The sequence below is a fragment of the Panthera pardus genome, unplaced genomic scaffold (assembly GCF_024362965.1).
Source record: "Panthera pardus isolate Hobbes unplaced genomic scaffold, ASM2436296v1 HiC_scaffold_16, whole genome shotgun sequence".
Lineage (NCBI taxonomy): Eukaryota > Metazoa > Chordata > Mammalia > Carnivora > Felidae > Panthera > Panthera pardus.
This window is the reverse complement of record NW_026526721.1, coordinates 628,594-652,238: the sequence shown is the minus strand read 5'-3', so window position 1 is coordinate 652,238 and position 23,645 is coordinate 628,594. Positions and strand designations below refer to the sequence as shown.

At 60.2% G+C, this 23,645-nt stretch overlaps 1 protein-coding gene across 2 annotated transcripts in view; it reads left to right on the top strand.

Annotated features, from left to right (window-relative positions):
• The window catches only part of COL6A2 (collagen type VI alpha 2 chain), a 32,751-nt gene extending 10,042 nt beyond the window's left edge, over positions 1–22,709 (top strand). The window contains exons 2-28 of one of the 2 annotated variants that reach the window (XM_019434650.2): positions 5,230–5,369; positions 5,500–6,098; positions 6,358–6,378; positions 7,081–7,146; positions 7,919–7,972; positions 8,055–8,099; positions 8,337–8,363; positions 8,581–8,607; positions 8,691–8,735; positions 9,269–9,322; positions 9,714–9,776; positions 10,570–10,632; positions 10,847–10,936; positions 11,637–11,699; positions 12,295–12,357; positions 12,553–12,615; positions 12,988–13,050; positions 13,338–13,388; positions 13,701–13,736; positions 14,051–14,113; positions 14,390–14,452; positions 14,637–14,672; positions 14,810–14,855; positions 15,076–15,228; positions 15,455–15,907; positions 16,077–16,115; positions 21,463–22,709. In XM_019434650.2, the coding sequence (XP_019290195.2) occupies positions 5,258–5,369; positions 5,500–6,098; positions 6,358–6,378; positions 7,081–7,146; positions 7,919–7,972; positions 8,055–8,099; positions 8,337–8,363; positions 8,581–8,607; positions 8,691–8,735; positions 9,269–9,322; positions 9,714–9,776; positions 10,570–10,632; positions 10,847–10,936; positions 11,637–11,699; positions 12,295–12,357; positions 12,553–12,615; positions 12,988–13,050; positions 13,338–13,388; positions 13,701–13,736; positions 14,051–14,113; positions 14,390–14,452; positions 14,637–14,672; positions 14,810–14,855; positions 15,076–15,228; positions 15,455–15,907; positions 16,077–16,115; positions 21,463–22,061 (3,057 nt within the window). In that variant the 5' untranslated portion in view covers positions 5,230–5,257 and the 3' untranslated portion in view covers positions 22,062–22,709. Of the gene's footprint in view, positions 1–5,229; positions 5,370–5,499; positions 6,099–6,357; positions 6,379–7,080; positions 7,147–7,918; positions 7,973–8,054; positions 8,100–8,336; positions 8,364–8,580; positions 8,608–8,690; positions 8,736–9,268; positions 9,323–9,713; positions 9,777–10,569; positions 10,633–10,846; positions 10,937–11,636; positions 11,700–12,294; positions 12,358–12,552; positions 12,616–12,987; positions 13,051–13,337; positions 13,389–13,700; positions 13,737–14,050; positions 14,114–14,389; positions 14,453–14,636; positions 14,673–14,809; positions 14,856–15,075; positions 15,229–15,454; positions 15,908–16,076; positions 16,116–19,107; positions 20,304–21,462 lie in introns of those variants that run through there. The other variant, XM_019434651.2, reaches the window with a different exon arrangement.
• Positions 22,710–23,645: the final 936 nt, after the last annotated feature.

Sequence of the window (23,645 nt, the reverse complement as noted above, 5' to 3'; positions counted from 1 at the left end):
CCACGAGATCCTGACCTGAACTGAAGTTGGACACTCAACCGACTGAGCGCCCCCAGGCACCCCTGAGTGCAGGCATTTTTAATCTGGGGTCAGGTCCATGGATGGACTCCCTGAGTTCATGAAAGGTGTGATTTCTGTACATGGGCATCTGTGCCTTTGTGTCACGTGGAATGGTCCAGATTCTGGAAGGAATCTGTGCCCTACAAAGATAAGGACGCCTATTTTAGTTTTGGTATAAAATACGATATTGTTTGTTGATTTTAAATTTATATGCTTTGTAATGTTAATTCAACTCCTAAATTTCTTATGAAGTTTGCCTTTTTTTTTTTTTTTTTTAGTCAGAAATGGATGTTTCTGGGCTCCTTAAGGCAGTTACATGATTTTCTTTTTATATTAACGTGCTTCACGTTAATATGCTTTGTAGTGTCGCATCATCGTATTTCTAAACTAACTTCGTCTAGCTTTGGTATAGTCGTCCTTAACATGCTACTGGACTTTATTGTCTAGTCTCTGTTAGGATTTTTGCAACTGTGTTTAAAAGTGAGATTTGCCTATAGAGTTCCTTTAGGGACTTCCTTGATCAATTTTTGGCCTCTGGCTTTTCCAAGTTTAAAAATGAATTGAAAAGCTTATCTTTTTATGTTTTGGAACAGGCCCAGAAGCATTTGTCCTTGAAGACCCAAATCCATGTGGGCCAGAACCCTGGGGCGCGTCCCCTTCTGGGGCGGAGTCCCATCGGTTCCGCACCTCTCCTCAGACTCTTCCAGAGCATGGTCTTTCATACTGTTAGCTTAGAGCTGCACGTGGTATGCTCCTTCAAAACCTTCTTCATCCATCACTACATTATTTTACTCATTCCTAAATTCTTGTATTACTATATTCGTGCCTCATCGTTTTTATTTTTGATTAAATTTTTCTACTTTATTGGCTTTTCCAAAGAACCAGCTCTTAGGTGTATTTATAGTTCTACTGTTGTTTTGTAATCAATTCGTTTATTTCTTATTATTTTCTTTCTCTTATTTTCTTGAGATTCATTTTGTTAATTTACTTTTGCCCTTAGCTTCTTTAACTAAGTGTCTAATTTGTTACACTAATTTTCCATCTTACAACATAAAGCATCTAAGGCTACATATTGTCCTGAAGTTACAGCTTTGACCTTCTAATATTTGTTTTGATACATAACACTGTTGTCACTAATTCCTATGTCGTTTTAGCAAGAGAGAATTTTTTAAATTTCCAGATGCTTTAATATTTTTGTGTGTGTGTCTTACTAGTGACTGGTTTTGCATTGTGGTTCAGGGAATTTGATCCTTACAATTTCTAATTGTTTTTTAAATTAATTAAAGCTGATTTGTGGTCGTTCTAGAAATGAATTTTCTAAAACTTTTAAAAGAACATACATTCCCTACTTGTAGGTTTCCAAGATAGATCTAGGTACGTGTGTGTCTGTTCTATGCACATTATCCAAATCCTAATGTTTAGAAAATACATATTCCGTACTTGTTACTACCAGAGTTTTACAAAACATGACATTCAGATCCTCTTTTTTGTTATTGTTTATGTGATCTATCAAGAACTTTGAAAGCTGAGTTAAAGTCTTCTATTAATAACTGGCTTGTCAGCTTTTTCTTTGATTTTTCACCACTTTGCTGTATATAATTTTGTGCTACGAAATCCGATAGACTCGTTATCAGATAGCAGCCTTTATTTCTTTCTTGGTGCCATCCCTCACCCTTCTGTCTCAACTTAGACCGGCCCCACGATGTGGCCCCACCGTCTTCCTCTCTGTGCTCACCTGCCCTGAGTTTCTCTGCACCATCTGTGACAGTCCATCTAGTGTCACTCCCGTGTAAACCTCATCAGACAGGTTTCATTGTTTGATCCAATTTAAGAATATTTTTCTTTTCTTTTCTCTCTTTTTTTATTGAGTATAATTGACACGTAATACTAGATTACTTTCAGGTGTACGGCCTAGTGATTCGACAATTCTATACATTCAGCCGTATCCCTCCCCCACCCCGTTAGCGTGGTCACCACCTGTCACCACGCGACGTTATCATGGAAGTGCATGCTGCGCTGTCCATCCCCATGACTCATTTATTTTCTAACTGGAAGTTTGTACCTCTTCATCCCCGTCACCTACTTCACCCATCCCCCATCCACCTGCCTTCTGGTACCCATCAGTCTGCTCTCTATGTTAAGAGCCTGTTTTTAGGTTTATCTCTTTTTTACTCCCTTTGTTTGTTTTGTTTCTTAAATTCCACATATGAGCGAAGTCATATGATATTTGTCTTTCTCTGACTGACTTATTTCACTTAGCGTAACACTCTCTAGCTCCTTCCGTGTTGTTGCAAATGGCAAGATCTCATTCTTTTTGATGGCTCAGTAATATTCCATTGTGTACAGAAACCGCATCTATTTTATCCACCCATCAGCCAGTGGGCATCTGTGCTCTTTCTATAGTTTGGTCGTTGTTGATCCTGCTCTTGCAAACATAGGGTGCGTGGGAATATTTGTCTTTAACGGAAGAATTTAAAGCATCCACATATATTGTCCCAACTGGCCCATGTGATGTTTCTGGCATTTAATTGTGCTTTCTGGCCCTTTTTTCCTTCATTTTTTATATTTCACTGTATTTCTCAGGTTTCTTTGCTCTCTCACTTACTCTTACTCATTTCTCTGTTGTCTGCAGAATTTTTTTAGAAATGGTATGTAGGTGAGCCCCTGCACATCTGAAACTTTTATCTTTTACATAAAGCTAGGTTGACTAGACAGACATCTTTGGTTCATTTTAGTTTCTTCACAAAACTCTGCAGTTACGGTCTCATTGTTTTTCTGTCTATAATATTGTGGAGGAAAAGTTTGATGCCTTAATTAGTTATCTATTGCTGTGTAATAAATTACCTCCAAACTTAGGGCTTTAAAACAGTGAGCGTTTGCTATGTCATAGTTTATTTGGGTCAGGAATGCAGGAATGGCTTGGCCAGGTGATTCTAGCCCAGGGTCCCTGATGAGCTGCCGTCACAGTCAGGGAATTGGCCAGGGCTCCGCCCACATGAAGCCTTGACTGGGCTGAGGATGTGTTTCTGCAGTGGCTCGCTCACCTGGCTGTTGGCTGGAGGCCTCGGTTCTCCCTCGTGGGCTTCTGCAGAGGCCGCGTGAGTGTCTTCATGTTATGGCGGTTGGCGTCCTTCCAGTGGGTAACCCGGGAGAGGGCCGGGCACCAGCCGTGATGCCTTCTGTGAGTTCATCTTGGAAGTCACACACTGTCCACAGCTCACACAGGCCAGTGACAGCTGAGTGCGTGAGGATTTCAGAAGAGCGTGAGATCCAGGAGGCAGGAGTCATCGGCCCCCCCTGGAGGCTGCCCACCACACACCAAAATAACTCTTCCCTTTAGGTCCTTTACGTATTTTGTTGCTGCTATTGTGTTTTCTCCTGTGTAGATGACTTTTTTAATTCTTCATTTCATTTGAGAGTAAGATTTTTCACCAGAACACCTTATTATGGGCGCCTCTTTTAATTGATTGTGTGTGGGGTAGCACGTGTGTGGGTGTGTGTGATATGTGCGGTTTGTGCAGCGTGTGTGCACCCATGGAGAGCGGGGCCGAGCGGGGCACAGAACCCCCGGTCCTTCAGCAACCCCTCCCCTCCCATAGCAGACAGGACAGGATGGGACTCAAGGCTCCCCGGCTGGGGGCAGCAGGGCGAGGGCCGTAGAGGACAGAGCTGCACCCGCATCCCAGTGCTCAGCCCTGCCCAGCTCCCACCCTGCCCTGCCAAGGTCCCACAGCGACCACAGCGGCCGTCACCGGTGGTTGATGGCTCTGGACCTCTTTGCTCTGACTGATGCGGCCTGACTTCCTCCGGCTTCCAGGTTCTTCGGGAAGCCCCTCACTTGCCCCTCACACCACCTTTCTGACCCGCGCCTCAGCCAGGGGCTGCCCCCAGCCCTCCCTGAATGAGCCTTCCCTCAGCCAGGAGCTCGCCTTCCCCCAGCCAGTCCCCTCAGTCTGGGCACATCCAGCACCCCATGCAGGAAGCTCCCCTGGATTCCCTGGCACGCCCACTGGGCTTGCTTTAGTCTGGGCAGTCGTCACCGCCTTGCTGGGTGACAGCCTCTGCCTGCAGGGTCATGGCCTCTTGACCTGACCATGACCTTTGCTGGGGAGGCAGGGCCATGTCCTGTTCACTCCTAACTTTACCAGGACCAGCCCCTCTTACCGTAAACCCAAGCGACCTTGAACCTTAAACTTGCCCCCCACCCAAATCCACCTCCGCTCAAAAGAGGTGATGCACTGAGGGGCATCACCAGGGAAACTACACCAACTGCCCCCAGGGCCCAGCCCACCAGTGCTCCCCACTGGCAGGCCAGGAGTCCCTGCTGGGGCAGCATTCTCTGTGGTGTCCGCCCTCTGCTGTGGGGCTCTGAAAGGCAGCAAGGCGTTTACGTGACCCAGGTTGTGCGAATCCCGCCAGAACCAGCCCCTTCCTCTCCCTCCTGGTCCCCAGAGGCCACCCAGCCACCCACCCGTGCCCCAGGCCCTCTCCCCATCTGTCTGGTTGCAAGGGGCAGCGAGCAGCAGGGAAGCCTCGGTCCCCACGAAGACATGACAGGACACGGTGAGCCGCACTGGGGAAGGACTCCCCGCCATCCAGCGCCACTGTCCCCTCAACAGAGCGGGACCCTGGCACTCACCGCCTGCCAGCCCCCTAGGCCTGTCTGCCTCTCATCCCCCCCACCCCATCCCAAGGCCGCTCCCCCCGGTCTGTGAGCGTGGGGTCAGCTGGATGGCTGGCATTGACTGCCAAGGCCACCCTGCCCCAGCCTGGGCCTCTCCTCCCCTCCCCTGCTACCCCTCCTCCCAGTCACCCCAACTGACCCCTCTGCCCTGCCCGCCCCCAGGCCCCCTGCACCATGCTCGTTGTCACCAACGCCTGCCACTGGCACGTCAGTTTCCGAGAACGCGCCATCTGCCTAGTGCACCCAGCCCCGCAGGGCAGACAGGAGCGTCTGAATCCACCCAGAATCAAGCCCAAAGCTCGCAGTCTCTTAGCCCACTAAATGTGTGCGGCCTGCCCCCACCTAGGGCGAGGGAAGAGGGCGTCTCCCTGAGCCCACGCGCCGGCCGCTCCCACCGCCTGGGGAGGAGGGCCCCAGGGGCCCGCAGGGGCGCAGCGGCACGAGCCGCGAGCGCCGTCTGCAGTGGCCGCTCCTCCCTGTTGCAGGACATCAGAGTGCACGGGTGCTACCAAAATGTTCCGGGGCCCCTGCTCCGCCCTCCTGTTCTGGGGGCTCCTGGGGACCCCCCGTGCCCAGCAGCAGGAGCTCATCAGCCCCGGCACCTCTGACAGAAACCACTGCCCAGGTACTGGCCGCGGGGGGCCGGGGCCCGGGGTGGGCAGCAGGGGGCCGCTGTGGGGGCAGGGCCAGGAACCCGCGGGCACGGGGCCTCCCTCCACCGGGGCGGGCCGGTGACGCGTGCCCCGCCCCCCCAGAGAAGGCCGACTGCCCCATCAACGTGTACTTCGTGCTGGACACGTCGGAGAGCATCACCATGCAGTCCCCCACCGACAGCCTGCTCGACCACATGCGGCAGTTCGTGAAGCAGTTCACCAGCCAGCTGCAGGACGAGGCCTACCTGGACCAGGTGGTCCTGAGCTGGCGCTACGGCGGCCTGCACTTCTCCGACCTGGTGGAGGTGTTCAGCCCGCCCGACAGCGACCGGGCCTCCTTCACCAGGAGCCTGCAGGGCATCCAGTCCTTCCGCAGGGGCACCTTCACCGACTGCGCACTGGCCAACATGACCCAGGAGATCCGGCAGCACAAGAGCAAGGGCGCGGTCAACTTCGCGGTGGTCATCACCGACGGCCACGTCACCGGCAGCCCGTGCGGGGGCATCAAGCTGCAGGCCGAGAGGGCCCGCGAGGAGGGCATCCGGCTCTTCGCCGTGGCCCCCAGGCAGAACCTGCTGAACGAGCAGGGCCTTCGGGACATCGCCAGCATGCCCTTGGAGCTCTACCGCAACAACTACACCACCATGCAGCCCGACTCGGAGATCGACCAGGACACCATCAACCGCATCATCAAGGTCATGGTGAGCTGCTCCCTGACCCTAACCCGCGGGGCACCAGGAGGGGACGGTGGGGGCCAGAGCCCTGGGACCCACTTACCCGGGACGGTGGCGGGCCATACACTGGTCCGGGCCTCAGTTTACCCATCTGTGAGGGAAGCATCCGGAGAGGGTAAGCCCGGTCAGGGTCTCCCCCTGCCCCAGTGTGCTGTGTTCCCACCCAGATGCGATGCTGCCCCACCTGCAGCTTCAGCTAAGCAGGGTTTCTCTGTCTTTCCTGCAGAAACATGAAGCCTATGGAGAGGTGAGAGACGTTTTCCGTTCCTGCCAGCCCTGGCCCGGTGCTGCTCGCTGGGCCTCTGAGGCGCTGACCCAGGAGGCACTACCCCTGTGCCAGCCCCCTGGTGCTCCCCGGCGTCTAGGACAGACAAGCGGAGGCCAGGCAGCACGGCCCCTCTGCTCCACGTTTGGGCCTGAGACTCTTAAGTCTGCATGAAGGGCTCCTGTCCAAAACCAGGCTGTTTAAACCCGGGGGTGGGCATTAGGGTCACCACCAAGCACACACCACGAGGACCAAGGCTCAGGGTCGCCCTCCACGCTGGTGGGCTCTGTCCACCTGAGCCAGGCCAGCAGGACAGGCAGGGGGCTCGTGTGCCGTGTGGCTCTGGACCTTCAGCTCTGACACTCCCCTGTCCCTGTGCGTCCTCAGCGCCAGCTCACAGCCCGGAATGGTCGCTTCCCACTCTGCGAGGTTCCCGCAAACACGCCCCTTCCTAGAACAGCTGCTCACAAACACGGTGGTTTGACACGCAGGCATAAGTGGCTACGATCAGACATTGTTTAACCCAGCCTCGGTTTTCCCAAACGTGACCAGAGTGTGTGTGGGCTTGGGCTTCCCAGGCACCTCCCGAGTCCGCTCCTGCCTCCAGCCCGTGCTCGCCACGACCCGCCCCCCGGTGGGCCTCCCACCCGGGCCTTACTGGACGCCGCTTGCTTCTTGTTTCAGTGCTACAAGGTGAGCTGCCTGGAGATCCCCGGGCCTCCCGGCCCCAAGGGCTACCGCGGACAGAAGGTAAGACGCCTGCACGGCCCCCCGGGCCTGGCCTCTTCAGCTCCAAATTTAGGACCAACCACACCTCGAATGGCCTCAACGCTTCTGACCTTAGAAGTACCAAAATTCACTTTTTATCTACGTCCTTTTAAATGGCGTTTTGAGAAAAGTAGGAACAGTTCTGTTAGTACTGAGGTTGGTAAAGCAGCCTGCTCGAGCATGTCGGCGAAACCGGAAGCAGGCTTCTGTAGTGACGCGGTTGCTAATTCATGCAAAGCACGCACTTCCGCCGTCTGTCAAATAGGCAGGTTTCCATTTTTCTTACAACACTCACTACCAGGGTATCAGAAGTACCACTAGTTCACGTCAAAGGTTATAGATAAAGGCCGAGGAGGGAGGGAAGCCTCGGGGGGCTGAGCGCCCCCCACCCAGAGACACAGTTATGGGGAAGTTGTTACCACGTAGCCTCGGGTTTTCGCCTTTTCTAAGGGAGCTGCTTAAACCAGTAGAGATGTAGACACACGTCCACCAGGCCTCCGGCTAAACACTCCCACTGCCCTCTCTCCTGGGTGGTGGTGCCCAGGCATGGATATGGCCACAGCTCTGGCCACTGTGGTCCTCCCGGGTACGGGTGGCTGGAAGTTGCCTCAGGGACCACAGCTAGCCTCTGTGGAGCCACAGAGGAGCCCCAAAACAGGACACAGCAGTACAGAAGCCTCTGCCCTCTTGCTTCCTGCAGTCTCTTGTCCTCTTTCTGCCTTAGTTTATCCCTTTTTCCATCATCTGCTTTTAGGGTGCCAAGGGCAACATGGGTGAGCCAGGAGAGCCTGGGCAGAAAGGACGACAGGTGAGTGTCCTCCCCACCCCTTCCCCGTCGGCCGCGCTTCTCCAGGACTGGGGTTATAGCTGTGGCCTCTGTTTTTCCACAGGGAGATCCAGGCATCGAAGGCCCCATTGGATTCCCGGGACCCAAGGCAAGTTGCTGCCCGCCCTGCCCCCGTGGCCAGTGGGACGTGGGGACAAGCCTGGGTCAGGTGGAGCTGGCCACCCTCTCCACCCCCAACGCAAGAAGTGAAGCATCTCGATATTTTGGAAGTCGTCCCCGAATCGAGCACCCCGCCTGAGGCTGACACCCAGCCGCTGTTCCCCTGAGCCCGTGGGTGCAGCTCACACCCCACGGTAATGCTGCTCTTTTTTCCTTCCAACCTCAGGGTGTTCCTGGTTTCAAAGGAGAGAAGGTGAGATTCTGACACAGCCACGGCCCCAGCCCCCAGCAGCATCTGTCAGCGAGCCTGTGGCCCGCATCAGGGCACGGGACCCGTCGTCATGCCACGAGCGGCCCTCTCGGGGGCCCTTCTGGCCTCTTTGGTCCAAGGCAGACCTGGGCCCCTGAGGCAGCGGTGTCTGTGATGCTGAAGGCGCCTAACTGACCCACCTCACTTTCCTCCTGCACAGGGTGAATTTGGAGCTGACGGGCGGAAGGTAAGCTGGCTGTGCAGGCCGGGCGGGCCGGGTGCCCCACCCTCCTGCTGCTCCCAGGTTGATGATCACACCTCTCCCTCCAGGGGGCCCCTGGCCTGGCTGGCAAGAACGGGACGGATGGACAGAAGGTAGAGTGCATCTGGGGCGCCCTCCCTGGGCTGGGCGGGAGTGCAGGTGCATATCGGTGTTTCCGACGTATGGGGGTAAGCGAGCCTCCGGGAGACCCTCAGGTTCTTACCTAGGGCCAGGCCTCTGGGCCCCACTGGCCACTGCCCACACCCTGTAGCTTGATGAGTCCCAGTGGCACCTATCCAGTGGACACGGGACAAATAACACCGACAGAGCCAGTGGACATTTGTTCCCGAGGACCCACCCTGTGCTCCAGATCTGGCCCACCTGGCAGGCTGCGCACATGCACACGTGTGGGCACAGGGAGAGGCACTCGGACCCTCTGTTCTGGCTATGACCCAGGGACTCACCATCACCCCACAGAAATGCCCCCGTGCAGTCGAGCCACTGAAACACAGCTGTGTGCCCGTGGGTGTGGAAGCCGCACAGACCGCACCTGTGCATACACCCATGATTGGTACACCTTCCTGACGCACCCTCCCCCTCCCCTCCCCTCCCCTCCCCTCCCCTCCTCTTCCCTCCTCTCCTCCAGGGCAAACTGGGGCGCATTGGGCCTCCTGGCTGCAAGGGAGACCCCGGGAGTCGGGTAAGCCCAGCTTGTGTTCCTCCTCGGGTTAAGCCCCTGGCTCTGGGTACCCGGCGGGGTGGGCAGGGTGGTGGCCAGCCCCTCGAGCTGCAGCAAGGAAGCTCGGACCCTTCCTTCAGCCCCTCTCCTGCTTGTACCTGACTCCCACCCAGGGTTCAGCTGAAGCCGTGGTCACACAGGAGGGAATAACCTCAGGGAATTCTGGGGGAGGTCAAGGGCGGCTACTTCTCAGAGTCCTGACGGAGGGTTCTGGCAGCGGAGACCCAGGCAGAGCACTCAATCCAGATAGTGGGGTGTTTGCCGCCCTCCCCCAGCCAGCCCCGAGCTGACCGGGAAACCCCGGCACCGCTTGGGGCAGGAGCCAGGACAGCCCTATCATCCTGTCTTTCAGGGCCCCGATGGATACGCAGGCGATGCCGGCAGCCCTGGGGAGCAAGGGGACCAGGGCACCAAGGTAGGCTGCCTGGCCAAGGTGGCAGGCCCTCCACGACAGACCCAGTGGCCCTCTCCCCACCTGCAGCACCAGGCCCCGGGGAGAGGCAGCCTGGCCGAGAGGGCCTGTCCCTGCAAACCGGCTGTCAGGCAGGAGGCCTGGGAGTACCCTGCCTGAGGGGTCACAGGGTGCCCATGTCCAGGGGGTGTGGGGCGCTCACACTCAAGAGGGTCACGGGGTGCCCGCCTCCAGAGGGGTCAAGGGGTGCCCATGTCCATGGGGTGTATGGTGTTCACACTGGGAGTCAGAGGTACTCACACTCGGGAGGGGATCACGGGGTACCTGCGCCCTGGGGCTGTGGGGTACTCACACTCAGGGGAGTTATGGGGTGCTCACACTCAGGAGGGTTGCGGGGTGCCCACGCCCAGGGGGTCATGGGACACCCACGCCCTGGCAGTGCTCTCACACAGGGGGCCACGGAGTGCCCTGCCCGGAACGGTAGCAGTCCATGGCCAGCTTAGGACCGTGTGTCCTGGCTCAGCTCTGCGGTGCCCCGATGGCCACAGCAACAAGCCCAATCCCCTCCCAGACCTCTCCGGGCCCCCTCTGGAAAGCTCTCAGCTCCCGCGGGTGTTCTGCGTCCACCCTCCTGGCTGCCCAGGCCGCCGGAGGAGCAGGAAGGACAGCCCTTCGCCGGGCCCATGTCTGGCGAACTCGCCCGCGCGGCCGTGCGGGGCCCACCCCTCGAGAGCAGGGTCCTGCCCTGTTGCCAGCGTCCGAGGGATGGGAAACTGATCTCTCCAAACTTTGCCAGGGAGATGCTGGCCGCCCAGGACGCAGAGGACCCCCAGGAGACAACGGGGCCAAAGGCAGCAAGGCAAGTGCCCCTGGCGGGTCCCCACTCTCCCGCTGCAGCCAGACAGCAGCCGCGCCCACCGGCACAGAGCAGGGAGCGCAGGAAGGCCCTGTGCTCTGCGCACGCTGCCGGGTGACTGGGGCCCCCCACACCCACCCGACGGTGGCCGGGCTGTGGAGTGAGGACGCTCAGCGGGGCCCTTCCCTGCCGTGGCTCACGTGTCTCCTCTCCGCAGGGGTATCAAGGCAACAACGGGGCCCCCGGAAGTCCCGGTGTGAAAGGAGCCAAGGGCGGGCCTGGCCCCCGAGGACCCAAAGGCGAGCCTGTGAGTTCACACTCCTCCCCCACCGACCCCTGGGGCCCAGAGGTCAGTGGCGGCCGGCCAGTGTGGGCTGTTCCCTCTGGGTCCGGCCCGCCCGCCCAGCCCCGCCTGCAGGGGCACCCCCCACACCCTGCTTGGGGCCTCTTTGCGCCCTGCATCCTCCAGCTGCTCCTCGTGTGCCCCTTGCCCCCTGGCGCAACAGACCGCCTGCGGTAGCACTCAGGCAGGGCCAGACCCCTACTGGCCAGGCTCCGCTGCCTGGGAACGGGCCTGGTGTCCCCGCAGTGCCCTCCCAGGGAGACACTCCGAGGGCTGAACCTACACGCAGGCGTGCACCCTGTGGGTCCCTCACGGTGACCCCGCCCAGCTGTCCCCTCATGTCTACTGCAGGTCGAATGGGACCTGGTCCCAGCCTGACCCTCAGAGGGGACACATCCCGAGGACTGGCCTCGCCCAGAAGTGAACAGAGTGACCGTGCTGATGGCTGGTCCAAGCTGGGCCCCAGTCACATCAACTAAAACTCCTAATTGACTAGGTCTTAGGAGCTGATCAGGAACTCCTCATTTCCTAAATCCTTGGGTACAACGAAACTTACCCAACAGATGACCAAGGCCCCTCCCCCAAAGTCCATGTCCAAGTGTGGAGAGCAGAGAGTGGAGGCCCCGCATGGCCCTACCACCAAGGCCTCCCCTGTTCTCTGCAGGGGCGCAGAGGGGACCCAGGAGCCAAGGGCAGCCCGGGCGGTGACGGCCCCAAGGGTGAGAAGGTGAGTGTCTGAGAAGGGCAGCTGTTGGCTGAGTCTGCACCAGCGTCTCACCGTGGTGTCGACAGGGCCATGGGACAACGGACAACCAACATCCCCCCACCATGGTTCACCCGGGAAAACAAAAGTGACCCCTGGGTCCTGGCCATTGGTGGGGGCAGAGGCACCTCCTACAGGTTCTCAGAAAACAGGAGGCAGGTCATCCCCACCCACAAGCCCCCCGAGGAGCGTGGGCAGGATAAAGCCAGTTTCATGAGTGACATGCACAGCTGTGCAGGCTTCGCACCGCTCCACCCCACAGCTTTCGACTGCAGACACACACACTCCTGTAGCTAACTCAGGATGTCTTTGTCTTTGTGGTAAAATCCGAGGGCTGACCGTATCCCACGAGACCTGGGTCAAGGGCTTGAAGGAGGGGCTTCCTCCTCTGGGAAATGGGTGGTAGTCCCTATCCTGGTGCATGAACCTGCATGAGCAGGGCTGCTGTTCCAGCGAAACCTGCCATAATCTGGCATCCTCCCCTCCAGGAAGTTAAATGATCCCCTCCTCTCCCCTGCCCCTCCACATGCCCAGGCTAACTGGGCCTCTCTTCCAACAGGGAGACCCTGGCCCTGAGGGGCCCCGGGGTCTGGCTGGAGAGGTTGGCAACAAAGGAGCCAAGGTAAGTGAGGCCACTCATCCTCCCAGGGCAGGCACCCAGCTCCCCGGCTGGAGGGGGGGAACTGGGACCCCCTGTCCTTCTTCTGCCCAGGACCTCTTGGAGAGCAGGAGGAACCCCCCCCCCCCACCATCCCTGCCTAATCTGCAGTGATCAACAGCGGGGTCTCTGAGGTGCCCTCATCCGATTTCTTTTCAGGGAGACCGAGGCTTGCCTGGACCCAGAGGCCCTCAGGGGGCTCTCGGAGAGCCCGGGAAGAAGGTCAGCAGCGGGACACCTGGGAGGGCCCTGCGGTTCTGGGGCCCCCACCCTGTAATGCCACTTGGGTCCTCCTGTCCTCAGGACACTGTTCCCAGGCAGGACACTGTCTCCATGACCCATTCGGACAGCAGCACAGTGGGGGGACGAGAGCCACTGTGTACCTCACACGGATGCCCTGCCCTGAGGCGTCCAGCTTTATCATTTGGGAGGCAGCAAGGGGGAGACAGGGCGTGGAGTCTGGGGGCCAGGCTGCGGCACGTGGAAGAAGAGGCGGGCCGTAAAGCTCAGGGCGCCCGGTCCCCCCAGAAGGGCAGTGTTGCTGGAGCTGAGCAGTCCCCATCTGTGCTGACTCCGCTTTCTCTCTGCCCTCAGGGATCTCGGGGAGACCCCGGTGACGCTGGTCCCCGTGGAGAGTCAGGACAGCCTGGTCCCAAGGTACCCCCCACACCCTGCTGGACAGGACCAGCCTCAGCTCTAGAGTGAGGCGGCCGGGAGTGTGCCAGTCCCGGCCCCCTTGGCGTGGGGGACATGAGGGGGCCGGGCAGCCCCCGCTGTTCTCGCCCTGGGGGGTAGCACGTCCTTCCCCAGGCGGGGCCCTGCACGCATGGCTGCCCCCCACCGGGCCAGCAGCCCAGCCCCCTCCGCCCTCATCCTTGGTCCCTGCCAGCCCGGTGTCTTCCTTTCCCACTGGACCCTCCCTGACCGGCCTCCCCGTCCCGCAGGGAGACCCCGGCAGGCCTGGATTCAGCTACCCAGGACCCCGAGGAACGCCTGTAAGTCCTGGCATGGGTTTGGGGGCCCGCTAGTTCCTGCAAGGGCCTCCCTCCCGGGGACAAGGTGAGGGGAGTGGGCACAGGGTCACCTGGCAGGGGCAGGGCCCCCGGAATCGTCCCAGACCCGGTGCAGCTGCCGTGGCGCTCACCTTCAGCCCCATGGCTTTATACAGGTTGTGACACCTGAGACCATAAGGCGTGGGGGGTGGGGGTGGGGGCTTCCAAACATCTCTGGGTCCCCGGGAAAACCAGCCGCCCGCCCGAGGGACAGCCCTTCAGGCTCCGTGACCATGACCTGTGCTTGCTTCCCAGGGAGACAAAGGCGAGCCTGGTCCTCGAGGCCCTGAGGTACGTACCGAGGCCCACTCCGCGCCCACCGTGGGGTGGCCTGCATGCCCCTCCCCTCCCACTCGGCCACCAACGAGCTTCCCGTGCTGAGCTCTGCATGGTGGTAACTGCCACGCGCTAGTCTCCGTCAGACGGAAAACCGCATCTCTCCTGAGATGCCATGTGAAGTGGCCCAGCAGCAAACCCGACTGCCAGGCACAGGCTCTTCCCGACAAAAGCAGGCTGCACCCCCGCAGACGCCCTGGAGGTCTTGGCTGGGGGTGGAGGCAGTGCCCAGCTCCCCACCCCTGGCTGACCAGTGTCCCGTGTCTCAGGGGAGCAGAGGTGACTTTGGTGCCAAAGGAGAGCCCGGGAGGAAGGGCGAGAAGGGTGAGCCTGTAAGTACTCAGGGCCAGGGGTGCAGGGAGGTGCCGGGGGGTGCAGGGGGTGCAGGGGGTGCAGGGGGCTGAGAGTGCAGGGGGCTTCCGGGGCCTACAAGGGCCAGGAGTGCAGGAGGATTCAGGGGAGGTGCCGGGGGCTACGGGGGGGAGTGCTGGGGGTACAGAGGGGTGCAGGGGTTGAGAGTGCATGGGGGCTGCAGGGACAGGGGGTGCAGGGGGCTGTAGGCCTGCCAGGGTCAAGGCTGCCACCCGCCTGCCCTTCTCCCTCCTCAGGCGGATCCCGGTCCCCCTGGTGAGCCCGGCCTGCGGGGGCCAAAAGGAGCCCCAGGACCTGAGGTAGGTCAGTGGCTGGTCCCTCCAGCGCTCAGGCCACAGCCCTGGGCCAGCCCAGCCAGCATGCACCCCAGACCTCGGGGCTGTGCCGGTGGCGGACCCGTGCGGTCGGTGCACAGCGTGTGGGGGGCTGCCCAGCCTCGGCCCAGACAGGGACCACCCCTCACTGTCATCCTTCCTCCTCCAGGGAGAGCCCGGCCCCCCTGGAGACCCCGGCCTCACGGTAAGTGTCAGGTGGGGATGGAATGGTGTTCCCCTCCCTCCTGAAATGGGAAAGCAAGGGCGGCGGGGATGAGGTCAGAGGCCGAGGTCAGCGAGCACTTGTTTTCTTGCTCCGGGGCTGACCCCCCTGTGTCGCAGGAGTGCGACGTCATGACCTACGTGAGGGAGACATGCGGGTGCTGCGGTGAGTCTTGGTCCCCACATGGCGGAGGAGCTAGGCTACTCATGTCCCTGGGGGGCCCTCGTCCAGGGGTCAGGGTCCTCTGTCTGGGTCGCGCCCTCCCCCTCAGGGTCACCGTGTCCCCCTGCGCGCCTGGCCGTGCACCGTGGGCGTGTCTCCCAGGGCCTGGGGTCAGTGCACACAGCCACCTGCCTCTCCCACTGACCCTGCCCCCGACCCCCAGACTGCGAGAAGCGGTGTGGGGCCCTGGACGTGGTGTTCGTCATCGACAGCTCCGAGAGCATCGGCTACACCAACTTCACCCTGGAAAAGAACTTTGTCATCAACGTGGTCAACAGGCTGGGGGCCATTGCCAAGGACCCCAAGTCAGAGACCGGTCAGCTGCGCCCGCGGTTGGGGCGGGTGGGGAGTCAGGAGGTCCCACTCACGGGCAAGGAGGCCAGGCAGGCCGGAAGCCCTGAGGTCCCGTCACGAGAGTCGGTGGACAGACAGAAATTCAAGGGAGGGGGTCTCAGCTCTGCCCAGGGTCCCCAAGTTTCCGCTTGAGGGTGGCGAGCCACGCAAGGCGGTGACACCTTCATGCCTGTGTCTGGCCGCCGCAGGAACCCGCGTGGGCGTGGTGCAGTACAGCCACAAGGGCACCTTCGAAGCCATCCAGCTGGATGACGAGCGCATCGACTCCCTGTCCAGCTTCAAGGAGGCCGTCAAGAACCTGGAGTGGATCGCCGGGGGCACCTGGACGCCCTCGGCCCTCAAGTTCGCCTACAACAAGCTCATCAAGGAGAGCCGGCGCCAGAAGACCCGCGTGTTCGCGGTGGTCATCACGGACGGCCGCCACGACCCCCGGGACGACGACCTCAACCTGCGGGCGCTGTGCAACCATGACGTCACGGTGACAGCCATCGGCATTGGTGACATGTTCCACGAGAGGCACGAGAGCGAGAACCTGAACTCCATCGCCTGTGACAAGCCGGAGCAGGTGCGAAACATGACCCTCTTCTCTGAACTGGTTGCCGAGAAGTTCATCGATGACATGGCAGATGTCCTGTGCCCGGGTGAGCAGCGGCCAGACCACACGCTTCCCTGGGCCTGTCCGTCTGGTGGGGAGGAGGACCCGCGGCAGGGGGGAGGGGGCTGGGGCGTCCACGGGCGGTGGGGGAGCCCAGCCCCCGCCGGCCCCAGCAGAGACTGACCGGGACCCTCGGTCCCTTTCCTTGCTCCCAGACCCTCAGATCGTGTGCCCGGACCTTCCCTGCCAAACAGGTAACTCGGGGCGCCGCCAAGCCCCCTGCCCTAGACTAGCAAGCAACCGGGTGCTGGGCAGGAGGGGCCGCTGCGGGACCCCTCCCTGGCAAAACACCTGCAGGTTGGCGTCTCAGCCCACGCCGGTGGTTTCGAGGCCCCAGGACCCCGGCACGTCTGAGGAGGGGCTGGGGTGGGGGTTGACATCTGGAGCCCTTCGGTCATCACCCCACCCCTCCCCACCCCCATTTGGCACATGTTAGGGAGGTGCTCTGTCCCGGCCTGCGCTTGGCTGGCAGCCTACTGGTCTCCAGCGCAGACTCACAGCCTCGTCACCTTGTGGTCCCCACCCTCCGGGAGGAGCAGACAACCCAGGGCCATCTCAGCTCCCACAGGCAGAAGCCCTGGATCCGGTCCACAAAGTGGCTGATTCACCTCCGGGAGGTGAACGCACGAAGCGCCACACGGCGCCGGCCCGTCCGCTTGCCTCCGCCCCAACAGCCCTGAGCCACTGCCTCTGGAAGCAGGCGCCCGCTTGTGTTCGGGCCTGTGCCCTCGCCTGATACGGTCGCGCTGCATTTGAGGTTGAAGTGCTGGGTGCACAGAGAGGCTGTCCCTGGGGTCCCGTGGGGCCAGGGAAGGGGCAGGACGGCATCGTCCGCGCTCCCCTGGCATCTAGATGCTACCTCCGAGGCTCAGCTGTGCAGTGACTGAGGCCAGGGGGCCCACGGAGGCGCCCTGGGTGTGGCGGAGACCTCCCCACCAGCCTGGGTTCTGGAACCAGCCCTGCACCTTCTGGCCGGGCCGCGGGCACCGGGCCCGTATCCTCCCATGACCTCATCCTCCCATGAGAGGTGGGGGCCACCGTGGGGGCACATGAGGCCATGCTGCTGGGTCCAGCAGAGGACACAGCTAGGAAACGCGTGGCCTGCACCCACGTCCACGTCTGCCGTGCAAAGTCAGCATTTCTGGGCTTGCGTGTATACCCCTCAGGGGGCAGGACTGAAGGCGCAAAGGCAACCTGAGGGAAGGAACTGTCTTGGGTTGGGGGCAGGAGTCCCCACACTTCCCCTCACAGAGAACATCCCAGAAAGTGGCCATCACGGTTGTACCTCTGGCCACACCACGGCTATGTGAGTTCTGGGATCACTCTGGACGCCACCTGGGCCTGGGGTCCCCAGAGTCAGCTGGCGATGGCTGGAGGCAGTACCCACAGCTGTCTGAGACCTGAGGCCACACGGAGCTGCCGACCGTCCCCCCCCCCCCACTGTGTCCCTGCCCTGCCCGTCCTGGGGTGGGGCCCCCCATCAGGCTGGCCCCTTGAAGGCCAGAACCCAGAGCCTCACCCCTGGTGCCAGGGCCCAACACTCTCGCCGTGCCCCAGCCGTGGCAGGGAAGCTTCGAGTTTTTCAGCACTGAGTACGAAGTTAGCTGAGGTTCTTTGTAGAGGTTCTTTGTCAAGCTGAGAAGGTCCCTCTGTTCCTTGTCACCGAGGATTCCATCATGAACCAGTGCGAAGGCTTTGTCATGTGCTTTTTCTTTATGTTTGGATAGGATCGTGTGACTTAGCTTCTTTAGCATGTTAATGTGATGGAGGGCATGGATTTTCAGATGGTGAGCCAAACTTGCAGACCTGGGATAAATCCCATCTGGTTGTGGTGTACAAATTGTTTTATATATTGTGGCATTTGGTTTGCTAACAATTCGTTGGGGACTTTTGCATCTGTGTTCATGAGCGGTATCAGGCTGCGGTTTCCTTTCTTGTGAGGTCTCTGGTTTTGCTGTTAGAGTAACACTGGCCACTGGGATGCTGACCTTGCTTCCCCTGAGCCTCCAAGACCCTGCAGTAAAAGGGGGTGGTCCCCCTGGGAGGCCCTTCTCCATCTTCTCCTACCTTTTCTGCTAAAGTCATAAATAAGCTCATCCTTTAAAGCGACCAAAACTTCCAAGCATACTAGACACGGTGACCAGAGAGGAAGAAAGCAGATGTAACTATAGGATAAGATCTTGGGAACCATCCCCTGGCGCCCTGAGGGCTGGGTGTGCCTCTGGGCATTTCCAGGCCGCAAACAGGATGTTAGGTGGATGCTGTTGGCTGTGGCTTGACCCTGACCTTCTGGGCCAAATGGCTCCATCCACCCAGAGGCCTAGCCACCCCTAGGCCAGGGAGCAGCTTGCTTGGTTGGGTCGGAACCACGAGAGCTTCAAAGAGAAACAGAGCTGGACCCCAGCTGAGGTGCAGACTGAGCTTGGTCTGGGCGGCTGCTGCAGGGGCGGGAGCCCCAGGGCGACCTGAGCCCAACTCGCCTGGGACAGAGGCGGGAGACTCTCTAGGGCTGGGCGTGCAGGGGTTCAGGCACGGGGGGCAGTGCGTGTGTCGGGGGTGTGGGCTCCATGGGACCGGGCCGCCTGGGTTTGCTACCTGGCACCTACCCAGAGGACACAGAAACTCCTGCAACATTAGGACAGGAGGCCGTGGTGCATGCACCTGGAGAAGGGCATCCACAAGATTAGGCCCTGACGCCGCGAGTGTCCGTGTCGGAGCCCCCGGGTCCGTGAGGGGACAGTTCCGGGCAGTGGAAGATGGCGCCTCAACACAGGAAGGAGGATTTATCACAGCAAGGTTTCTGGTAGCTCTTCTGAGAGGGGGTCCGGGGCGCCCCTGCCGATCGCCAGGTGGGGGCTGGAACCAACTAAACTCTCCCGGCCGCACTGGCTTTTCTCGGTCAGGTGTTGTAAGTGGGGCTGGGGTCCTCCGGGGGCACAGCCTCAAGCCGCTAGAAGCCAACCCGAGACTGGTCAAGCCTCAGTGCCACCTTGTGTACAAGAGTCTTGCAGGTCTCCAGGTCCGTAGCGACCCCGAAGGTGCTTCTGCTCCCCGTCCCCCCGGCAATGCGCTTTGCTGCTGGCCCCCAAGTCCCCCGTGAGCTCTGGCACCCGTGCTGACAGTGGGGGAGCTGCAGCCTCCCGCCTCCTCATCCCACCCCCTTGCCTTCTCTGGATGCCCCTGCAGATGGACCGCGGCCTGGCGGCGAGCCCCCGGTCACCTTCCTCCGCACGGAAGAGGGCCCGGATGCCTCCTTCCCCAGGACCATCCCCCTGATCCAACAGTTGCTAAACGCCACGGAGTTCACGCAGGACCCGGCCGCCTACTCCAGGCTGGTGGCCGTGCTGGTCTACACCGCAGAGCGAGCCAAGTTCGCCACAGGCAACGAGCGGCAGGACTGGATGGAACTGTTCATTGACACGTTTAAGCTGGTGCACAGGGACATTGTGGGGGACCCTGAGACCGCACTGGCCCTCTGCTGAAGCCGCAGGGGCTGCCCACATGCAGGGCTGGCCAGAGCTGCCCGGCCCAGCTGCGTTAGCTCCCGTTGGCTGCCACCACATGCTAAGGGGCTTAAAACAACAGAAATCTATTCTCGCTCAGCCTGGAGGCCGAAAATCCAAGACCCTGCTGTGGCAGAGCCACGCTCCCTCCGGGGGTTCCAGGGAAGATCCTTCCTGCCCCCTCCAGCTCCTGTCTGCCTCCGTTGTCACAGAGCCTGTCCCTTTTGTAGCCTGACTGCCCCGTCTCCCTCTTATAAGGAGCTTGTGGTGGCACTTAGGGCCCACTGGAGAATCCAGAATAGTTTCAAGGTCATAATTTAATTCCATCTGCGGTGGTTTTTTGGTTTTGTTTTTTGTTTTTTGTTTTTGTTTTGGGCCATATAAGGTCATGTTCACAGGCTCCAGGATTAGGATGTGGACATCTTTGGGGGAGCCATTATTTAGCCAAAAATTGAGAGAAAGGAGCAGAGCCTCGTAAATAAGCCCAGAACCCCTAGCTTCCCCTCCAGCTTCTGCCTGTGGTCACCCCTTGTGCATTTTTGTCAACCTGCCTGGTTGATGCCTTGGGGAAAACTCCCCTCCCCCCACGTGTGTCTCTGCTGGGAGTGACTTGGGAGCGCTGGGGACCTAGACTACTTGCTAGACGTTTTCAGCAAGTCCTGGCTGTGTGGATTTAAAGCAGAAGCTGCTTTTCATCCGCACTGCCCCCAAAATAAGCTATGTCATTAATAGAAGCTCCTTTAAAAAGAATCCTGCAATCGTTGCTCCACCTGCTGGTGGCCTGGCATCCACACTGCGTGGTGACGCACCCAGGGGAGCATCCTTCAGATGTTGTGATCACATCTTAAACGTTCTATAAAAGCTGAAAAAGAATGTGAACACGTTGCTGTGCAAGTGATGTGCTGGGGCGACATGCCACTGGCTGGGGGCTGGACTGAAGCAGCCCCCTGTGCAGGCGGGCGCCCGGTGCCCGCAGAGCCGCCCCAAACCTGGGTCCTGGGCTGAGGCCCTGGTCGTTGGTGCCAGGAGTCAGAACCTCCTTGATGGGATCCCCACGCTCCTGGCCCCAGGGGTCAGCAAACCTGGACCCACGTCCCAGAGGGGGGCCCGTAGGGCTCAGGAGCTGAATGCAAGCAGGACCGGCCACCCAGCCCCGACTGTGGCTCTGGTTGAAGTCTCCAGCAAGGCCGCAGCAGGGGGGCCTGGCCGCATGTCTGTGGAGGGAGGGCCACATGTATACGAGGAGTGGGTTTTCAGGCTGTGCTGTGGCGTCCGCATCCCGCAGAGGCGTGGCCTCGCCCCCACACTGTCTGGCGTGTCCAGGGCTGGTGACCACCCAGACACCAGCAGGGCCCTCCTCAGGTAACAGAGTCACCCAGGCTGCTGCAGGGGTCTGGGTGCACCTGTGCCTACTGCCTACCAGACTGGTGTCCAGTCAGAGAGGACACCGGCTCCCCTTGCCTGTGCCCCCAAAACTGGGAGAAGTGTGGCCCAGCCAGCATTGGCAGCTTTGGGGCAACAGGGACTGAGGGGGTTACGGCCAGAGATGCGTCCCTGCAACCTGGAGGTCTTCAGGGCTGGAAGTCTTTATGAGATCTTTTTACGTGATTACAAATTCGAAAACAGCCTCCCTGACCCTCTCTCCCACCCGTACTGTGGGCTGTGGCCATTTCAGGGGTCCCCTTCCTGCCCAGGAAGGCCTGGAGAGACAGTGCTTGGAGGGTAGAAATAAGCCTCTCGGCCCTCACATTGGGGGACATTTCCTGGTGAGAGCAAAACCAGCAAAGATGGTGACAGGTTCCGAGGACATGGGGCAGGAGCCCCCATCCTCGCCTGGGGTCACTATGGTAGGGGTTCCCGATGATGGGTGACTTTGGACGCCACCCCACAACCCTAGTGGCTCTTAGGGCTCCAGTGGGGGACGGTGTACATAGATGGGCACAGGGCACACCCAGGCGGGGCGCCAGGCTGCACCAGGGCCTGCGGCGGCCAGGACAGGTAGCCGGGTCGCCCGCCCACCACCCCGTTTTGCCCCCAGAGCTGTACGTGGCCCAGTGCACGCAGCGGCCTGTGGACATCGTCTTCCTGCTGGACGGCTCCGAGCGGCTGGGCGAGCAGAACTTCCACAAGGCGCGGCACTTCGTGGAGGAGGTGTCCCGGCGGCTGACGCTGGCGCGCAGGGACGACGACCCGCTCAACGCACGCGTGGCCCTGCTGCAGTTCGGGGGCCCGGGCGAGCAGCAGGTGGCCTTCCCCCTCACGTCCAACCTGACGGTCATCCACGAGGCGCTGGAGGGCGCGCGCTACCTCAACTCCTTCTCGCACGTGGGCGCGGGCATAGTGCACGCCATCAACCACGTGGTGCGCGGTGCGCGCCCGGGCGCGCGCCGGCACGCCGAGCTGGCCTTCGTGTTCCTCACCGACGGCGTCACGGGCAACGACAGCCTGGAGGAGGCGGTGCACTCCATGCGCAAGCAGAACGTGGTGCCCACCGTGGTGGCCGTGGGCGGCGACGTGGACGCGGACGTGCTGTCCAAGATCAGCCTGGGCGACGCGGCCGCCGTCTTCCGCGAGAAGGACTACGACAGCCTGGCACAGCCCGGCTTCTTCGACAGGTTCATCCGCTGGATCTGCTAGCGGCCCCCAGCCCCCGCCCCGACGTCCCCCCTGCCCTGCGCCCCCGGCCCCGGCTTCCAGCCGGCATCTCGAACTCCCAGCCCCCAAGGCCACACTGCCCCTGCCCCGGCCCGGCCCCAGCCCCGCCCTGCCCCGCCCTGCCCTGCGCCCTCAGCCTGGCACCCCCAGCTCCCCGGCCCGCAGGCGCCGTTCTCCCATCCGTGGTGCTACTCAGACCCCACCCAGAGGCCCCGCATGCTGGGGACTCGATCTCTCCAGGTGTGGGTGTGAGGTCAGGAAAGGAGGACCCCCACCCACGCCCAGCTCCTCCAGAGGGTCCCACAGCCCTACACCCCTCCTGCCCACGCCCCGCTCTCCATGCCCTCTCTGGACCCTAGAGGCTTCCCGGGGTGCACCCTGGTGGCCAGTGCTCCAGATCCTCCTCGGACAGGCCCCTCGCTGCCCGCCCCCCACCCAGCCTCAGCCCTGGGCTCCTCAGCCCCTCCGGTATGCTCCAGAGGGTCTCTGTGGGCCCCACCAACTCCACTGGGCTTGCTCCAAAGTGTCCGCCTGGCCTTTGGAGGTCACCTGTCCCAGACTGAGCTGTGACAGCATCCCTGCACATTCCTGTATGCACTCACCCCCATACAATAAAGGCTTTGAACTGCCTCCTGCTCTCCACCTCCTTATGTGTGTGCCCACCAAGGACCCTAGCAGTGGCCATGGAGACATTCAGACCGTTCACATGCCACCAGGACTGATCATGGTGCCCCGGCTGGCCTCCTGGGGGCAGGTGCTGTCTCTGGGCACTGACTGTCCACACCACCCCAATGTATAGACTGGACAGTTTCAACCATGGATTCCATGGAATCCACACCTGTCTTGCCGGCATTGAGCTGAAAAGAATGCTACTTGCTCAGAGAAGTCCCTCTCTATCCCCAAACCAAGCCAAAGTGCTTTAAAAATGTTTGTTGTAGGGCATCTGGGTGGCTCAGTCAGTTAAGCGTCTGACTCTTGATCTCACTGTTTGAGTTCAAGCCCCAAGTCATGAGCACAGAGCTGTGGGCACAGGGCCTGCTTGAGGTTCTCTCTCCCTCTCTCTCTGCCCCTCCCCTGCTCCCTCTCTCTGTCTCTGTCTCTCAAAAAAAAAAAAAAGTTTGTCGGTTTGCATGAGGCCATTTGGGTAGAGAGATTCTAAGTGACATTTTGTTCAGACTCCCTGGTCTTTTAAACTCACCATCCGGGAAGTGCTGCCTGGAGGACCACACCAAGCCACCGGCTCCCGCAGGTACACCCTCTAACCTTCCTGTTTGTTGTTTGCTCGGGCTGCCTCAACAAGACACCACTAACTGGGTGGCTTAAACAACAGAAATTGATTGTCCCCCAACGTGGAGGCCAGAAGTCTGAAACCAAAGCACACGGCACAGTGGTCACAGAACCCACCCAGGACGGTGAGAGGTGCCAACCACGAGGCATCACCAGCATCCAACGCCCAAAAGTGGGGGTCCTAGCTCCCTGTGGGAGCTCAGTGGACTCCCCAGGCCTCAAAAATGTGCATCAGTTGGGGCGCCTGGGTGGCTCAGTCAGTTAAGCATCCGACTTCTG